This window comes from Myodes glareolus, chromosome 12 (assembly GCF_982192425.1).
Source record: "Myodes glareolus chromosome 12, mMyoGla1.1, whole genome shotgun sequence".
Taxonomy (NCBI): domain Eukaryota; kingdom Metazoa; phylum Chordata; class Mammalia; order Rodentia; family Cricetidae; genus Myodes; species Myodes glareolus.
In genome coordinates this window covers 22,202,098-22,216,585 of record NC_142037.1, presented here as the reverse complement: position 1 = coordinate 22,216,585, position 14,488 = coordinate 22,202,098, and the positions used below count along the sequence as shown (strand labels likewise).

The following is a 14,488-nucleotide window of genomic DNA, read 5'->3' as shown; positions in this document are numbered from 1 at the left end:
AGGCCCTTAAATAAAATGAAGTAGTATTTACACAGAACCTATGTACATTCTTCAGATGACTTACAGTGCCCACAAGAATGCCAACGGTATGGAAATCGTTACATCGATTGTTGCGGGAACAGTTACAAGAGAAAAGTCTGTGCGTGTTTCTTACAGACGTAGTACTTTTTCAAAAATGTATTTGCCGTGTGGTTGGTGACTCTGAAAGCATGAAGCAGCTCAGCAAAGGCAGAAAATGTTGCTAGGCTGAGATCAGCAAAACTCTGTGTTTTTGAAGTGAACACAGATGAGGAACACATGGGAGACCCTGGGACCATGTGACTCCAGACAAAGAGGACAGGTTCACCGGGGTTTGGCAAGACTCCCTCTGGAGGGTGTGGCAAACAGGCCCCAGGAAGTCTGAGGGAGGGAGGGAAGGCAAAGGAGCAAAGGGCTCCTCCCAGGCACAGGAGTTAGTTTAAATGACCCAGAGGGTTTCTCTAGAGGTCCAGTCCATCCAAGCAGCCGAGAGACACCCCCGGCCTTGAATATCAGCTAGATTCAGAGATCAGGAAGCATCCTTAAGGGAAGCAATGAGCCTAGGACCATATGCTCTCTGTCACCAGCCCCTTCCTGGCCTCCAACTGGACCCAGGGAAAGCAAAGCAGTAGTGAGTGGTGACAGTGGTGGCTGAGAAACAGCCTGATCCTGCCTGACCCTGACCCTCTTTTCTTCCCTCCTTCCAACTTTGGCGGGTGGAGACCAGAGATTTAGCTCTTTCTTCTTCTTCTTCTTCTTCTTCCTCCTCCTCCTCCTCTTCTTCTTCTTCTTCTTCTTCTTGTTCCTCCTCCTCCTCCTCCTCCTGTTCACCTTCCTCTTCCTCCTCCTTCTGTCCTCTTCAGATAGTACTCTCTCTCTCTCTCTCTCTCTCTCTCTCTCTCTCTCTCTCTCTCAGATTTATTTATTTTATGTCTATGAGTGCTGAAACGGCATGCCAGAAGAGGAATCAGATCCCATTATAGATGGTTGTGAGCCACCATGTGAGTGCTGAGAATTGAACTCAAGACCTCTGGAAGAGCAGCCACTGTTCTTAACCACTGAGCCATCTCTCCAGCCCCTAGGCTTCTCTTCTGTCCCCAGTTGGTGCGGGAGAATTGTCTGTATTCTGTCAATCATGTTTTAAATAAACGCTGATTGGCCAGGCAGGAGGTGTAGGTGGGGAAACCAGACAGAAAGTGGAAATGATGCAAGGAGAGCAGGAGAATTCTGGGGAGGAGGAAGTTGATTCCTCCCACTCCTGCCCAGATCACCGAAGCAGCAGGATGTGAGCTGCCCCACTGAAAAAGGTACTGAGCCATATGGCTAAAATAGATCAGAAAAATGAGTTAATCAAGATGTAAGAGTTAGCTAGTAAAAAGCCTGACCTAACGGGCCAATCAGCTTTATAACTTACGGAGTCCTTTGTGTGATTTTTCTCTGGGACTAAACAGCTGGGGGGGCCGGGCAGGACAGAAACACAAACAAGCCGGCCTTTTCATGTTTCAGAAAAAAACAAACAAACAGCTCCTCATGCCCGCTCATGTTACACCCAGTATGGCAGGATAATTAGGAGCTCACCCAAGCTTTCCTTAATTAAAGTCAAGGGAATCAATTCCTCCATTTACTTTTGAAAATGGGGAGACAGCTGGGCGGTGGTGGCTCACACCTTTTATCCCAGTACTCGGGAGGCAGAGGCAGGCAGATTTCTGTTAGTTTGAGGCCAGCCTGGTCTACAAAAGCTAGTTCCAGGACAGGCTCCAAAGCTACAGAGAAACCCTATCTTGAAAAACCTAAAAAAAAATGGGAAGGCATTAGTAGAAGTGGATCTTGATTGCCTGTCTTTCAAAGCATGATGAATGTGTTATGCAGAGTTTTTAGATCATACCCAGCAGTTAAGGTTGATAAATGAGATCTATAGCTTACACACACTATCTCTCTTTTTCAAGACAGGGTTTCTTTGTGTAGCCTTGGCTGTCCTGGAACTTGCTCTGCAGAGCCTTGAGTTCACTGAGATCCGCCCACCTCCTGAGTGCTAGGATTAACGGCATGCACCACTACCACCCGGCTTCCTAAGTAAATTTTTATTGTTGTGAAACAGACATTTACATGACTTGAAAAAACTTTCGAGATTTGTTTATTTTTATTGTATGTGTATGGGTGTTTTGTCCACATATATGTCTGTGTACCACAAATGTGCCCGGTGTCCACAGAGGACAGAAGAGGGCACTGGATCTCTTAGAACTGGAGTTACAGATTGTTTGAGCTACAGATTGTAGGTGCTGGGGATTAAATCTGGGCCTTGGGAAGAGTAGTCAGTACTCTTAACTACTGAGGCATCCCTTGGAAAAAAAAATCTTACCACATATCTGACAACTAACTTTTATCTGATTTTTCTAATAATTTTAATAATACTATGATACACTAAAATGATGTTATATTTTGCCAATGTACTTTATTTTTTAAGGGTCCCTGTCTCTCCCAATAAAAGCATATTTTCCTTCTTTCTTGCTTCCTACCCCACTTTCTCTAGGATCCTACTCTATAGCCCAGGCCGACCTAGAGCTGAAGTGCTTTCTTACTTAAGGTGTGTGTGTGTGTGTGTGTGTGTGTGTGTGTGTGTGTCTGTTTGTGTCTGTGTGTGTATTTGAGGCAGGGTCTCTCTACATAGTCCTGGAACTCCGTAGCCCAGGCTGGCCTCAAACTCATAGAGATCTGCCTGCTGCCTCCTGAGTGCTGAGATTAAAGGTGTGTGCCACCACGGCCAGGCCCTATTTTAAGGCTTTAAAATAAACTTGTTCTTATTTTGAGCTTGAGTCCCATTTCGTTGCTCAGGTTGCTCTGGAGCTTCTGGACTCAAGAGATTCTCTCCTGCCTCAGCTTCCTGATCAGCTGCCATTCCAGACCAGCTGCCGTTACAGACCAGCTGCCGTTACAGACCAGCTGCCGTTACAGACATGTGCCAGCGCTCCTCACTTGCCAAAGCTCTTTGTCTGCTCTGGGGTCCACTGCTTTGATTTGTTGTTCTATAGGGTATGAGTAAAGCAGACTGTCGGAGACCAGCTTCGACAAGGATACAACTCACCAGGGTATGGGTGTGGGATTAGAAAAATGAATACTGAAAATCGCCCATGTCTAATTTCCATTTGCTTAAATACCCCTACCCAAAATGAGGAGGAAGATAAAAACTGCATTAACATGATACAAGGAATGAATGAAGGATTACAGGCTCCATTCTTAGCTAAACATTCTGTTGCCGGAAGAAGACAAGTAATGTTCACACCCTAGATCAAAACATTCTGTAGGCAAACCATTCCCTGGGTGGAATCCATAGTTATCTCCCTACGGGAGTAAGAACCTAGTCGAATCCTTAGACTTTTGTTTGAGGTAGAAACAAATCTACTTAATCCCTGGAATACTAGGTCTGGCTATTAGCCACATTTGTTGTCTTGAACTGTTGACCTTGAGAGAGCAGAAGTAAGTTTCAACTCTCTGACCTTTAGTCAAAACAGAATAGACCCACACCGGTGGGTCCTGTCAGCAGACCGCCTGAAAGCCTGGCAGGTTCCAGGGGCATGGATGTCCTCACCTGCGGTGCCACTGTCAAACTGGAAAAGGAGACAAAACAGAAGAACGCTTTGTTCCTTCCCTTGGTTTTGGAAACAGTGAGAGAAAGCTTTTAGGGCCATCTTTAAAGATTAAACCCATCGTGTGCTTAGTAAGGAAAAAAAATGAGATGTTTACAATTTAATCGAAGACTAAACTTTAGCATTTGCTAACAAGCTGGATTGCGTAGTTAAAAAACAAAACAATATTGAATGAATGAATAACCAAAACTTGAGGGCTACAGCGGCACTGGTGACCAGCACCCCAGGAGCTCAGAGAAAAGGAACAGCCATCATGGATGAAGTTTGGGCTTTCAGATAACACCTGCTGAAGACAGTCTTGGATTTGGAAAGACTGTAGAGTTCTCTCAGACAGCAGAGCTATTTCAGCACCCCAAATCTCAGGCTGAACACATAGCTCAGTGGTAGAATGCTTGCCTGCCTATGCACTAGGCCCAAGGATCGTTCTGCATACCCTCCTCCTGCCAAACGAAGCAGAAACAAGCAAGCAAGCAAGCAAGCAAACAAACAAACAAACACTACCAGACATCTTTCATCACTTCAACCCTCACCTTCCCAAAGAGGCTTTTGCTAATCGTTGATTCCCAAACCATGTATTCTGTGCTGATTACTTGTCTCTGTTTAGTTTCTGTATCTTTACTTAGAAGACACTTCACGAAATTAAGTCTTTTTTTGGTCTTGGTTACTACCGTTCTCATTGCCTAGAACTGAGTTATCCAATACTGGATACACATGGCCGTTTACTGAAAGTAGAATTAACTGAAATAAAAGAATTTCTTTGGTTACTTCACTCGTATTTAAAGTAGCAGTCAATACATGTGGCTGGTGGCTACCTCACTGAAAAAAGTGTTGGTCAACTTCTAGCGACTTTTCCAGAATGTCTGAGGTGATCAGCTCACAGAAGGGGTAGTTCTATCTGTGTCATTATCTCACCGAGGATCACGTGACTTTGATGACCACGTGACCACGGAGGAGGCAGCATGAAAAAGGGGATCTGTTTACCTCGTGGTGGCCAGGAAGAAAAAGAAAAGAGGACAAAGCTGGGGTCCCAGCGTGGCACTCAAGGTTGTTCTTGTTCGCTTTTCAGTATCCTAACTTCCTCCAAGATTCTGCCACCTCTCAAAAGTACCACAGGTCGAGGACCAATCCCTCAGCTGTGGGCATCCGGGAAACTCAGGACCCAAACTCAAGGGTTGAGGCAGTTGTTTGGTGGCAGAGGACGTGCTTGTGCTTAGTGTGTGTGTGAACACCCTGATTAACATTTAATTCCTTAGTATCATATAAATGAGGATAACGAAGAAGAAACTGGGCGGCGGTGGTGCATTCCTCCAACCCCAGCACTCAGAGGCAGAGGCGGCTCTCTGTGAGTTCGAGGCCAGCCTGGTCTACTGAGCTCTTGGACTCTAGTGTCCAACCCGAGAAGGAGTCGCCCCCAGAGACCACCTCACGTACCACAGCCGATGCAAAAGCATGAGGATTTTATTAATTCTGTCATGACAGGGTCCCTCAGCTTTCGGGAAGCCGAGAGACCCCGACTAGCTGGTACTTTTAAAGGAGAAGGCCCCATAGAAACAAGAGGGGTTGTTCCTTGACCATTATGATTGGCTTATTCGAAAAGGGCTAATACCAATAATTGGCTGGAGAGCTATTGTCAGATCAGATGAGGTAAGAGGTCATTTTGACCCCGTTTCCCAGGGGACTGAGTCAAAACATACGTGTATGGGTAATTGTTCAGGAACTGAGTACGTGCATGTGTAGCTGTTAGGTCCTTGGTTCCCAGGGGAGGAGGGGAAACACTAAGGCACGAAGGCAGAGAGGGTTCAGAAATGGCTTCAGAATTGTCTTAAAGTCTTACAGAACAAGTTCCAGGACAGCCAGGGCTGCACAGAGAAACCCTGTCTCAAAGAAACAAATAAACAAACAAATGAAAATCTTCAGGCTAAAAAAAAAGTAACCACCATCAAAGCATTTGGTTTCTAGAAGTCCTTGAGAACTCAGAACAATGGTGAATAATCTTGTATTCATGAAGCCAGCTCACTTTTCTTTCCAAGTCCTCTCTCTCTCTCTCTCTCTCTCTCACCTTTGTCATAGAGCAGCAAGGCTCGACTGCATCACACACACACACACACACACACACACACACACTTCAGGGAGTTCCTTAGGAGCACGCATCTGTCATATGTTGTGCATATGACAACTCTCACTGAGAGTTAGGCCATACAAGGTGGTGGGGCCAGAGAAGGAGAAAGATTGTCAGGCTTAACTTGTTCTCTCTCTCTCTCTCTCTCTCATTTTTTTGACATCTGCCTCTACCTCCTGAATGCTGGGATTTAAGGACTGTATTATCACCACCCGACTGGCCCGGCTGAATCTGGATGTCTCTCTCCACTTTTTTAATTCAAGAGGCCTCACCCAAACCTCCTTGATGTTCCTTTGGGGCTATACAAATTATTTACAGACATTGGTATCTAGGCTATGGTCCAATGATGGGCTTCAGTAACAGCTCACGTCACCAGGATGATGCTGAGCTGCCTCCATACACTCTGATGGCCCGAGGCTGGGAGGTGGCCTGGCTCTGGTTCATCCAGCTGCATGGACTGAACAACTACTGGATTCTTGGATTTTCCATTGGGAGACAGGCATTGTTGGACTAACTGGACCAAAGCCTGTAAGTCACTCTAAATTATATTCTGTAAATTCTGTTCCTCTAAGGAGCCCTGGATAATATACCCAGGGCTTGAGGTTTTATCTGCTGGACTAGTTTTGCACCCTTGATTGGAGTGTGGGGTTGTTTGAGTGTATATAGAGAAGGCAGTTTGACCGCAAGTCCATTTGCAAAACCATCATTAATGAATTTCCCTCTAAGGCCTGTGATCTCTCCAGCCATAAACTGTGGAGCCTCAAATCTAATTAGAGAGTAGTTGATAGCCAGGTGGGGTGGCGGTTCATGCCTTTATTCCCAGCACTCAGGAGGCAGAGGCAGGACTATTTCTGTGAGTTCGAGGCCAGTCTGGTCTACAAGCCAGTTCCAGGATAGTCAGGGCTACACAGAGAAACCCTGTCGTGGAAAACTGTAACAGACAATCAAACAAATAAACCTAACCACTTCAGAGGTTCCTCTTTCCATATTCTCCACAAGGGGTGGGAATAAGACAAGTGTCTATTCTCCTGAATCTATCAGTGGTTGCGTTTTCTTATTTCAGTTTTGCCCAAACTTCTGAGGATGACGATGTATTTCCACTTCTGATTGTGGTGTATGAACACAAAACTTGTGCCAGGCAGTGTGATTCCCCTCCTCTCTCTTCTGTTCTCAACTAAAGAACCAGGAGCCAGGACACTAGACAATTTCTTTCTTTCTTTCTTTCTTTCTTTCTTTCTTTCTTTCTTTCTTTCTTTCTTTCTTCCTTCCTTCCTTCCTTCCTTCCTTCCTTCCTTCCTCTTTCTTTCTTTCTTTCTTTCTTTCTTTCTTTCTTTCTTTCTTTCTTTCTTTCTTTCTTTCTTTCTTTCTTTCTTTCTTTCTTTCTTTCTTTCTTTCTTTCTTTCTTTTTTCGAGACAGGGTTTCTCTGTGGCTTTGGAGCCTGTTCTGGAACTAGTTCTTGTAGACCAGGTTGGTCTCGAACTCACAAAGATCCGCCTGTCTCTGCTTCCCGAGTGCTGGGATTAAAGGCGTCACCACTGTCTGGCACTAGACAATTTCTTTTCTGTGCCCCCGCCCCCTCTTGCTATCTCTACTTGAGGAAATCCGGCTCTGCCTCCCAAATTTTTGGGAGAGCATTTGTGGTACTGCAAGCCCCTTGGGGACTTGGAGTTCCCTTCCCTCCCCTTTCCCTTCCCCCTTCTTCCCCCTTCCCCTTCCTTTCTTTTCCTTAGCACATGGCAACACTGCACTCCTCTGCAAGAAGGAAATAAGGCACGCAGAGGCCTTGTGGCACGCTACAAGGAATTCAAACGCGTCCTTCCGTTTCTCAGAGTGACATATCCGGAGTTTTCCTCTGTAGGTGTCCCTAAGTACCCCGGCCTCAGTTCACACCAGGGAAGCCAGGCGGCAAGTATCTCACCAGACCTGCATCTCCAGGTAGAGTCGAATGTAAACAGTGCAACAAATGTCTTTAAAGGAATATCTTCTTGAAAGCGCCTCGGGGGTAAAGCTTTGCGACAGTCTGGCAGTATCCGCTCCTAGGAACACTGGTTTGACGGTTTCCTGTTAGAAACGAAAAAGTAAAAATTGCTAGGCTTAGAAGTGTCCGGTCTTCCCGGTTTCATCCAAGTTCCCCAGTTCCCAGTGCTAGAGTGATCGACCCTGCGCCTAGTCGCGGGCTCCGCCCTCCTGCTTCTTGGGCCCGCCCCCAATCTTGGCAGCCAATGGGTACGGCTGCACGAAGCTCGGGCACGCCCACGCAAGAGCCCAGGCCCACCCTGGCGCCCAGCCCCAATCCGGTTCGCAGCCGGCCTGCTCCACTTTTTCCGTCTGGTTGCTCAGCTGTGCCGCCAAGCCCGGATCTGCCATGGCGTCCCCGGCAGCGGGCGGGGTGGTGATCGTGGGCAGGTAAAAGTCTCAGTGGCGCTGCGCTGCAATGGTTTGCTCCCTGGCAGCGTCCGGAACGCGGGTCCTCGCGCGGGCGGCCGTGGGTGCCTCGGGTGGGCATCAGGCTGTACCTCGCTCTTCCAAGCGCTTCGCACTTGCTCTCCGGAACTGGCCTGGCGGGAGACGCGGTGGCGGCTGTGGCTTGGCGGAGCCCTGAGGAGAGCTAATGTGTTTTCCTCAAGTCTGTGTGGGTCACCCCGAGGATTCCGCCTTTGTCAGTGCAGGCTCAGTGTTGCAGGGCTATTCAGAAGTTCCTGGCATCAGGAATATCAGCTATGATCCTGCAAAGACTTGTGTTCTAATGTTTTGAGTCTCAGTGTAGCTCAGGCTGGCCTCAAAATCTCTAAGTAGCTGAGGCTATTCTTGAACTCCTAATTCTCCTGCCTCTACCTCCAATTACTGGAGTGCCTCCACTCCCAGCTTGAAAAAGGTGCCCCTATTTTTATGAAGAACACAGATAAGTGATTTACCCACGATGATAGTAATTGATAGAGATTGTCCTGGTTGTTATGAAGGTTCATACGCACCATGGGGCTAGACTGGAAAGCCTCTAGGGGCAGAACCCTTGACAATCAAGACACCTGGCTTTCCTTGCTTTTGTGTACGTGTGTCCCGCGGCAGGAGGCCAAGTCACTTTACAGCCCAAGTTCATCCATACTGATTGATCTCTGTGCTCAAGCCTCCCTTTTTTCCTTCACTGCTATTTTTTTTTTCAATAAGGAGGGGTCGCTTATATGTACTTTTTATTGGCTAGCGGTCCACAATTCTATCAACATGTAGCAACTTAGGAACTCATGTTGGTTGATAGCTATTTGAGAAGTGCTTTCATGTCCCCATTTATGCTTTTGCCCACCCGTTGCCCTGCCTGCAGACCAATCTCAAGTTCAGGGGTTTTCCTTTGGAGCCGTTGGGAGGAAAGTGTCAGGGTGCCTCCGGCCATTTTCTCTCTCACAGAACTGTGGAATTAACTGCACCTTTGTCTTTCCCGGTGGATGCCTGTGGTTGAATGACCAAGGAAATATAAAAAGCGCCCTTTGCCCTGTGGTGAATTGTGCTGCGTCACCCTCTGTGATAGGCACCAGGGTCTAGGGCCAGGGTTGTTTGGATCTCATGTTGGGAGTTCAGTCGTGTCCTACCTGCACCTAACAGGTGTATCAGGTGGAGGAGCTACTAGCAAATAGTTATCTGAACTCATGGTCAGGGAAATTAGAAGGAGGGGGCCTGGGACATCTTAAGGACCACAGGATGACCTTGTGCCATTGGATGTTACGCTATCTTCTAATGAGAAAGTTCTGCCTGTCTTTTGCTTTCAACACCCTTATGAACACGAAGTAGCCTCCCCTCACTCTTCCCCACCCCTCTTTCTCATCTGTCCATCCAGCGATCAGTCAATCATCCTCCTGCCTGTATTGTATCTATTACTAGCCTTCTCCCATGTATCTCGTCTCTATTAACTTTATTTCTGTCTTCTCTGTCACGCTCCATCTCTCTTTCAGGGCCCCATAGGTGATTCCAGGCAACATCCATTTAACAGGTCGTGCCCAGGATGTAAACCAGTTCCTTAAACCTAGATGGAGAGGTTGGCAAGGCCGCACACCTGCACACCTGTAATCCCAAGGAGGCGGAGACATGAGCATCTCAAGTTCCAGGCCAACCTGGACAAGAGTCTCAAACAAAAACAGCAGCAAAATAGACCTGGCTGGGGTTCACCGTTTTTTTTTTTTTTAAGCAGTTATATAAGTTTAAAAGTAATTATTTTTTTAATTATTGTGAGTGAGTGTGTGTGTGTGTACGCGTCTCTCTCTTTCTTTCTCTCTGTGTGTGTGTGTGTGTGTGTGTGTGTGTGTGAGACAGTATGAGTAGAGGTCAGGAGACAACTTTGTGGAGTTGGTCTGCTCCATGCTCTTATGTGGGGTATGGGGATCAAACCCAGATTAGGTTGCTAGGTTTGCATGGCAAGTGCCTATATACCCTGGCCCCCTCTTTGGCCTGCCCTCCCTCCTCCTTCCCCTCTCTCCCTTCCCCTTTCATTTTCCTGCAGGGCTGGGGACTGGACTGGGCCCTGCGAATATTGGGTAAGTTCCTTGCTGAGCTATTCCCGAAGTCATTTTCACCCCCTCTGATGCAGGACCTTAGTATGTAATACAGTATGAATGCTATGTAAACGGTGGCTTATTGTTTAGGGAGCAATGACCAGGAGAAGTCAGCATGTTCCAAACAGAGGCAGGGTCTCCCAGTGTCTGACCTGTGGATATGGAAAGACCTCTCTCCAACCTTGCTGTCTAACCTGGTAGCCACTGTGACATGTGGACACTGAATTCTTGAACTGTGTTCGGTTCTGCTCATTGACTGAACTTTAACATTTAATTGACTGTAGTTTAAATTTTAATAGTTGCACATGGCTAAAGTCTACCATATTGATCATACTGATCTCTGCACATCTAGAACCCTAAGAGTTTGATTAAAATTTTTGTATATACAATATAACACATATTAAGTATAGAAGATTTTGATATTGCAGAACATGGAGTCAAAACTCCCACATTTGAGAAACTGCTGAATATATTAGCATGCCCACCTATTCCTTCTGTTCCTGAGAGACTGGTAGCTAATATCCAGAGACCCTTTTCGCCTAGTCCCTCCCCAGGCAGGCTTTTCTTGACACAGACACCCTAGACTGTGCTCACCTTCATCCACATCCCTATTTATCCAGCCAAACCCAGTGACTGAGTCTCAGTCCAAATCTGAACATTATCAGGTGAACACAGATGGGTGCTATCTTCTCCTTGGTTTCTCTGCCCCCTTCACACCTTCTCATTTGGTTGCTGTCTGTCTGTCTATCCATCCATCCATCCATCCATCCATCCATCATCTATATATCTGTTATCTGTCTATCCTCTCTCTCTGTCTGTCTCTCTCTCTCTCTCTCTCTCATCTGCCATTGCACTTGCTCATGCTGCAGGACATGTGTGGCGGCCAAAGAACAATTCTCAGCCGTTAATTCTCTCTTGCCACTTTGCGGGATCTAGGATTGAACTCAGGTGGGCAGTCCTGTATGCAACCGCTTGTACTTGTTTGGGTCACCTGACCAGCACTGCACTTCCCCACTAGAGGTGGACCATCCTCCTGGTTATATAATGAGTTCAAGGCCAGTCAAGACTACCTGGCGAGACCCTATCTCAAAAACAAAAAGCTGGACTGTCCCAAAGCCCAACCCTTTGACTTCTGTATTGGCCTTCACTTTGTTGGCAAGCTCATCAGTTTCCTTGGAAGCGCCCATATTGGCTTCTGAGGCCAGGGTTTGACTAGGAACCCAGTTCGTATCCAGTATGTGCTAAATCCATACTACTTTAACATCAGCTTCCTGCTTAAAGAATACCCTGCCCTGCACTTCTGATTGACTCTCCTAGTGTTTTCATCAATACTGATGTCTCACTCTTTCTTGTTCTTGGAATATAATTTGGCATCATCCTCGATCCCCCATCATATTTACCACCAGCAATTATGTTTGAGGAAGAGATGCATCCAGAACCCAACCGACCACTCTTCTTCACCCTTTGCTTCCATCCTGGTCCACTCTACCACCACATCTTGAAGCAGCCTCTGGACTTCTGAACTCCTTATTCCCATGTTTACCCAAGTGCAGACATTTCTTGACTGACTTGTGATGGGGCTATGTGGAAAAATACATCTTAAGGTTAGCTTACAAGGAGTGGAAAATGCCTAAATCCAACTGCCCATCTCCACATCCCAGTCTAGTGCCGTAGCACACTGGGAAGTGTTCGTTTCCTTAGTGATGTCAGGGCTGACTGGAAGCTACAGTTGCTGTTGCTGCCCAGCATTTGGAGGTGGAGCGTGTGTGTCTGTGTGCGTCTCTCTGTGTGTTGCAGCATCTTGCAGTATCTTGCAGTTATAGTCCAGAATAGCTTTAAACTCAAAGTTCACTTGGCCCAGCCTCCTGAGTACTGGTATGCACCACCATTCCCAGCTCCTTTTAAACTTTTAAAACCAGTCACTTCATGTCGGTAATCTGAAGCTTTTCATTGGCTACCCATCACACCCAGATTAAAATCCTAAACCCTACCATGGCCTCTGAGGTACTGTGTATGCAATGAGACCGACCTTCTGACCCCCCTGCTCTGCCTTCATCCTCAGCCATTCTTTCCTGCTGCCTCCACGCTAGCACTGTCATCCTGTTCTCCTGACCAGGGACACTTCTTCCTGGCAGCTTCTTTCACCTCCTGTAATTCCCTGGTGAGCTGGTCACTGGTGGTGCTTTCGGATTTCCTCTGCCTCCCACTCTGCACTCCCTCCTCAAGGCCCTTCTTCCTGCTACTTCCTCTTTCCCACCACTTCCATTAGCTGGCTGTCTCCTGCCCACTGTCAGCTCCTTCTGATCGGAGCTGGAGTGGCGCCTGGCATACAGCCGGCGCTCTGCGTCACTCCAGCCAGCTGCCATTGCGCTTGGGTTAGCCCCATAGGAAGCACCGCTGACCTTTGTCTGGAGTTTGTCACTAGCACATGTCAGCTTTTTTTGTTGTCAACAACTAACACTTACCAAGCTCTACAATGTGCCAAGATTACAAAGGTTCCCAGAGCGCAGGAGTTCATCCTGTCAAGCGCAAACAAAGTCATGGTGCTGATAAACACTGTTCTCCCCACTTCCCTGCACAGAGCCGAAACTGTATCTGCACACTGAGATGCACCAGAAAGACCTGGTTACCGTCTGCTGAACCTCACGGGCCTCGGGGTTCAGACAGAAGCCAGGTCTTCCTTGAACTTGTCATTTGCGGTAGGCACTCTTAGCCATGCCATGCCTGCCTGCACATAGGAAATGGCTCAACAACAGCCTTTACTTAGAACCAGCCCTAGGGGGAGACCAGCTTCACACTTCTGTGTCCGTGGGCTCCACATCTGCAGATTTAACCAAACCTGGACTGAAAATGATTGGAAAAAAATGCCTGACTTCTTTCTGTTGCTCTCCTCTAAACCAGTGGTGCTCAACTCCTTTGGGGGTTGAATGACCCTTTCATAGTGCTTGCCTAAGATCATGGAAAACACAGATGTTGGTACATTATGATTTATAACAGTAGCAAAATTGCAGTTCTGAAGTAGCAATGAAATAACTTTGTGGTTGGGGTCACCACAACGTGAGGAACTGTGTTAAAGGGTCACAGTAGTAGGAAGGCTGAGAACCGCTGCCGTAAACAATGTACTATGGCGGTCATGCACAATAGCATTTTCATTGTAGAAGTCATTTAGGGATCATCAAGACAGGATCTGTAGATACGGGATGATCGGTATAGGTTTTGTGCAAATGCTACGCCATTTTAGGTGAGGAACATGGCCACCTACTGGGACATGGGAGAAGGGCCCTGGGGCTAATCCCTCACCCATGCAGAGGGCCACTTCATTCCCTGTTTCTGTATCAACCCCTCTAGCTTGTCACGTTGTTGACAAGCTTGTTCTTGGTGGCCTAGACAGTGTTGAAGAACAGCAGGCAAGAAGTTGAATTCTGTTCCCTCTTCTAATACTTTGCCTGGTTAGACAGGCTGTGGGGGAAGGGCTGAGAGGTCAAGGGTCATTCTCATCACGGCACATCCTGGGAGTGAACTGTTGGTTGATGACCACGATTGATAGTAACCTTGAGCAACCCGGGTAAGGTCCTGTTTGCCTTGCTTCTCTACGGCTGAGTTACTCCCTGTTTCTCTCCTTTCTATACTTTTGAGAGTGGTTCTGCATAAATTGCATTTAAGGTGTGGATGAAAGGTGGATTAGTCAGGGTTCAGATCTGATTGAATGAATATATATGAATATGTATATATATATTATCCATCATTTATATAATTTATTAGAGCAGCTTATAGACTATGGTACAACTAATTCAACAATGGCTGTCTCCCAATGGAACATCCAAGAATCTAGTGGCTGTTCAGTTCATGAGGTCGTCAGTATACGCCGAAATCCCAAAGAAGTAGACTCTAATCCCAGCAAGTGAGAGAGAGGGCAAGCAAGCAAAGAGCGAGAGCTTCCCGCTTCCGTGTCCTTTATGTAGGCTGTCTGCAGAAGCTGTGACCCACATTAAAGCTGGCTCTTCCCACCTCTAAATTCTGCATTAAAGGTGGGCGTCCCCAATTCAAATGATTCAGTTAAGGAAATCCCCTCAGGTGCACTCAGCTGCCTGGGTGTTGGGCATTTCAGGTGTAGTCAAGTTGACGACCCTGAATAGCCATCACAGAGTGACCTCGTGTCCCTGAGGGT

General features: G+C 47.0%; 1 protein-coding gene and 1 long non-coding RNA gene across 2 annotated transcripts in view; both read left to right on the top strand.

Annotated features, from left to right (window-relative positions):
• The first annotated feature begins 1,232 nt into the window (after nt 1–1,232).
• Nucleotides 1,233–4,429, top strand: LOC148120210 (uncharacterized). The gene is made up of 2 exons (XR_015739446.1): nt 1,233–1,325; nt 2,851–4,429. It is a non-coding gene; the product is annotated as an uncharacterized LOC148120210 (long non-coding RNA).
• A 3,606-nt stretch (nt 4,430–8,035) lies between these two features.
• Cryl1 (crystallin lambda 1) overlaps nt 8,036–14,488 on the top strand; it is a 95,756-nt gene continuing 89,303 nt past the window's right edge. The window contains exon 1 of the mRNA XM_087912122.1: nt 8,036–8,188. Coding sequence (XP_087768248.1) covers nt 8,148–8,188 — 41 coding nt within the window. The 5' untranslated portion in view covers nt 8,036–8,147. The remainder of the gene's footprint in view (nt 8,189–14,488) is intronic.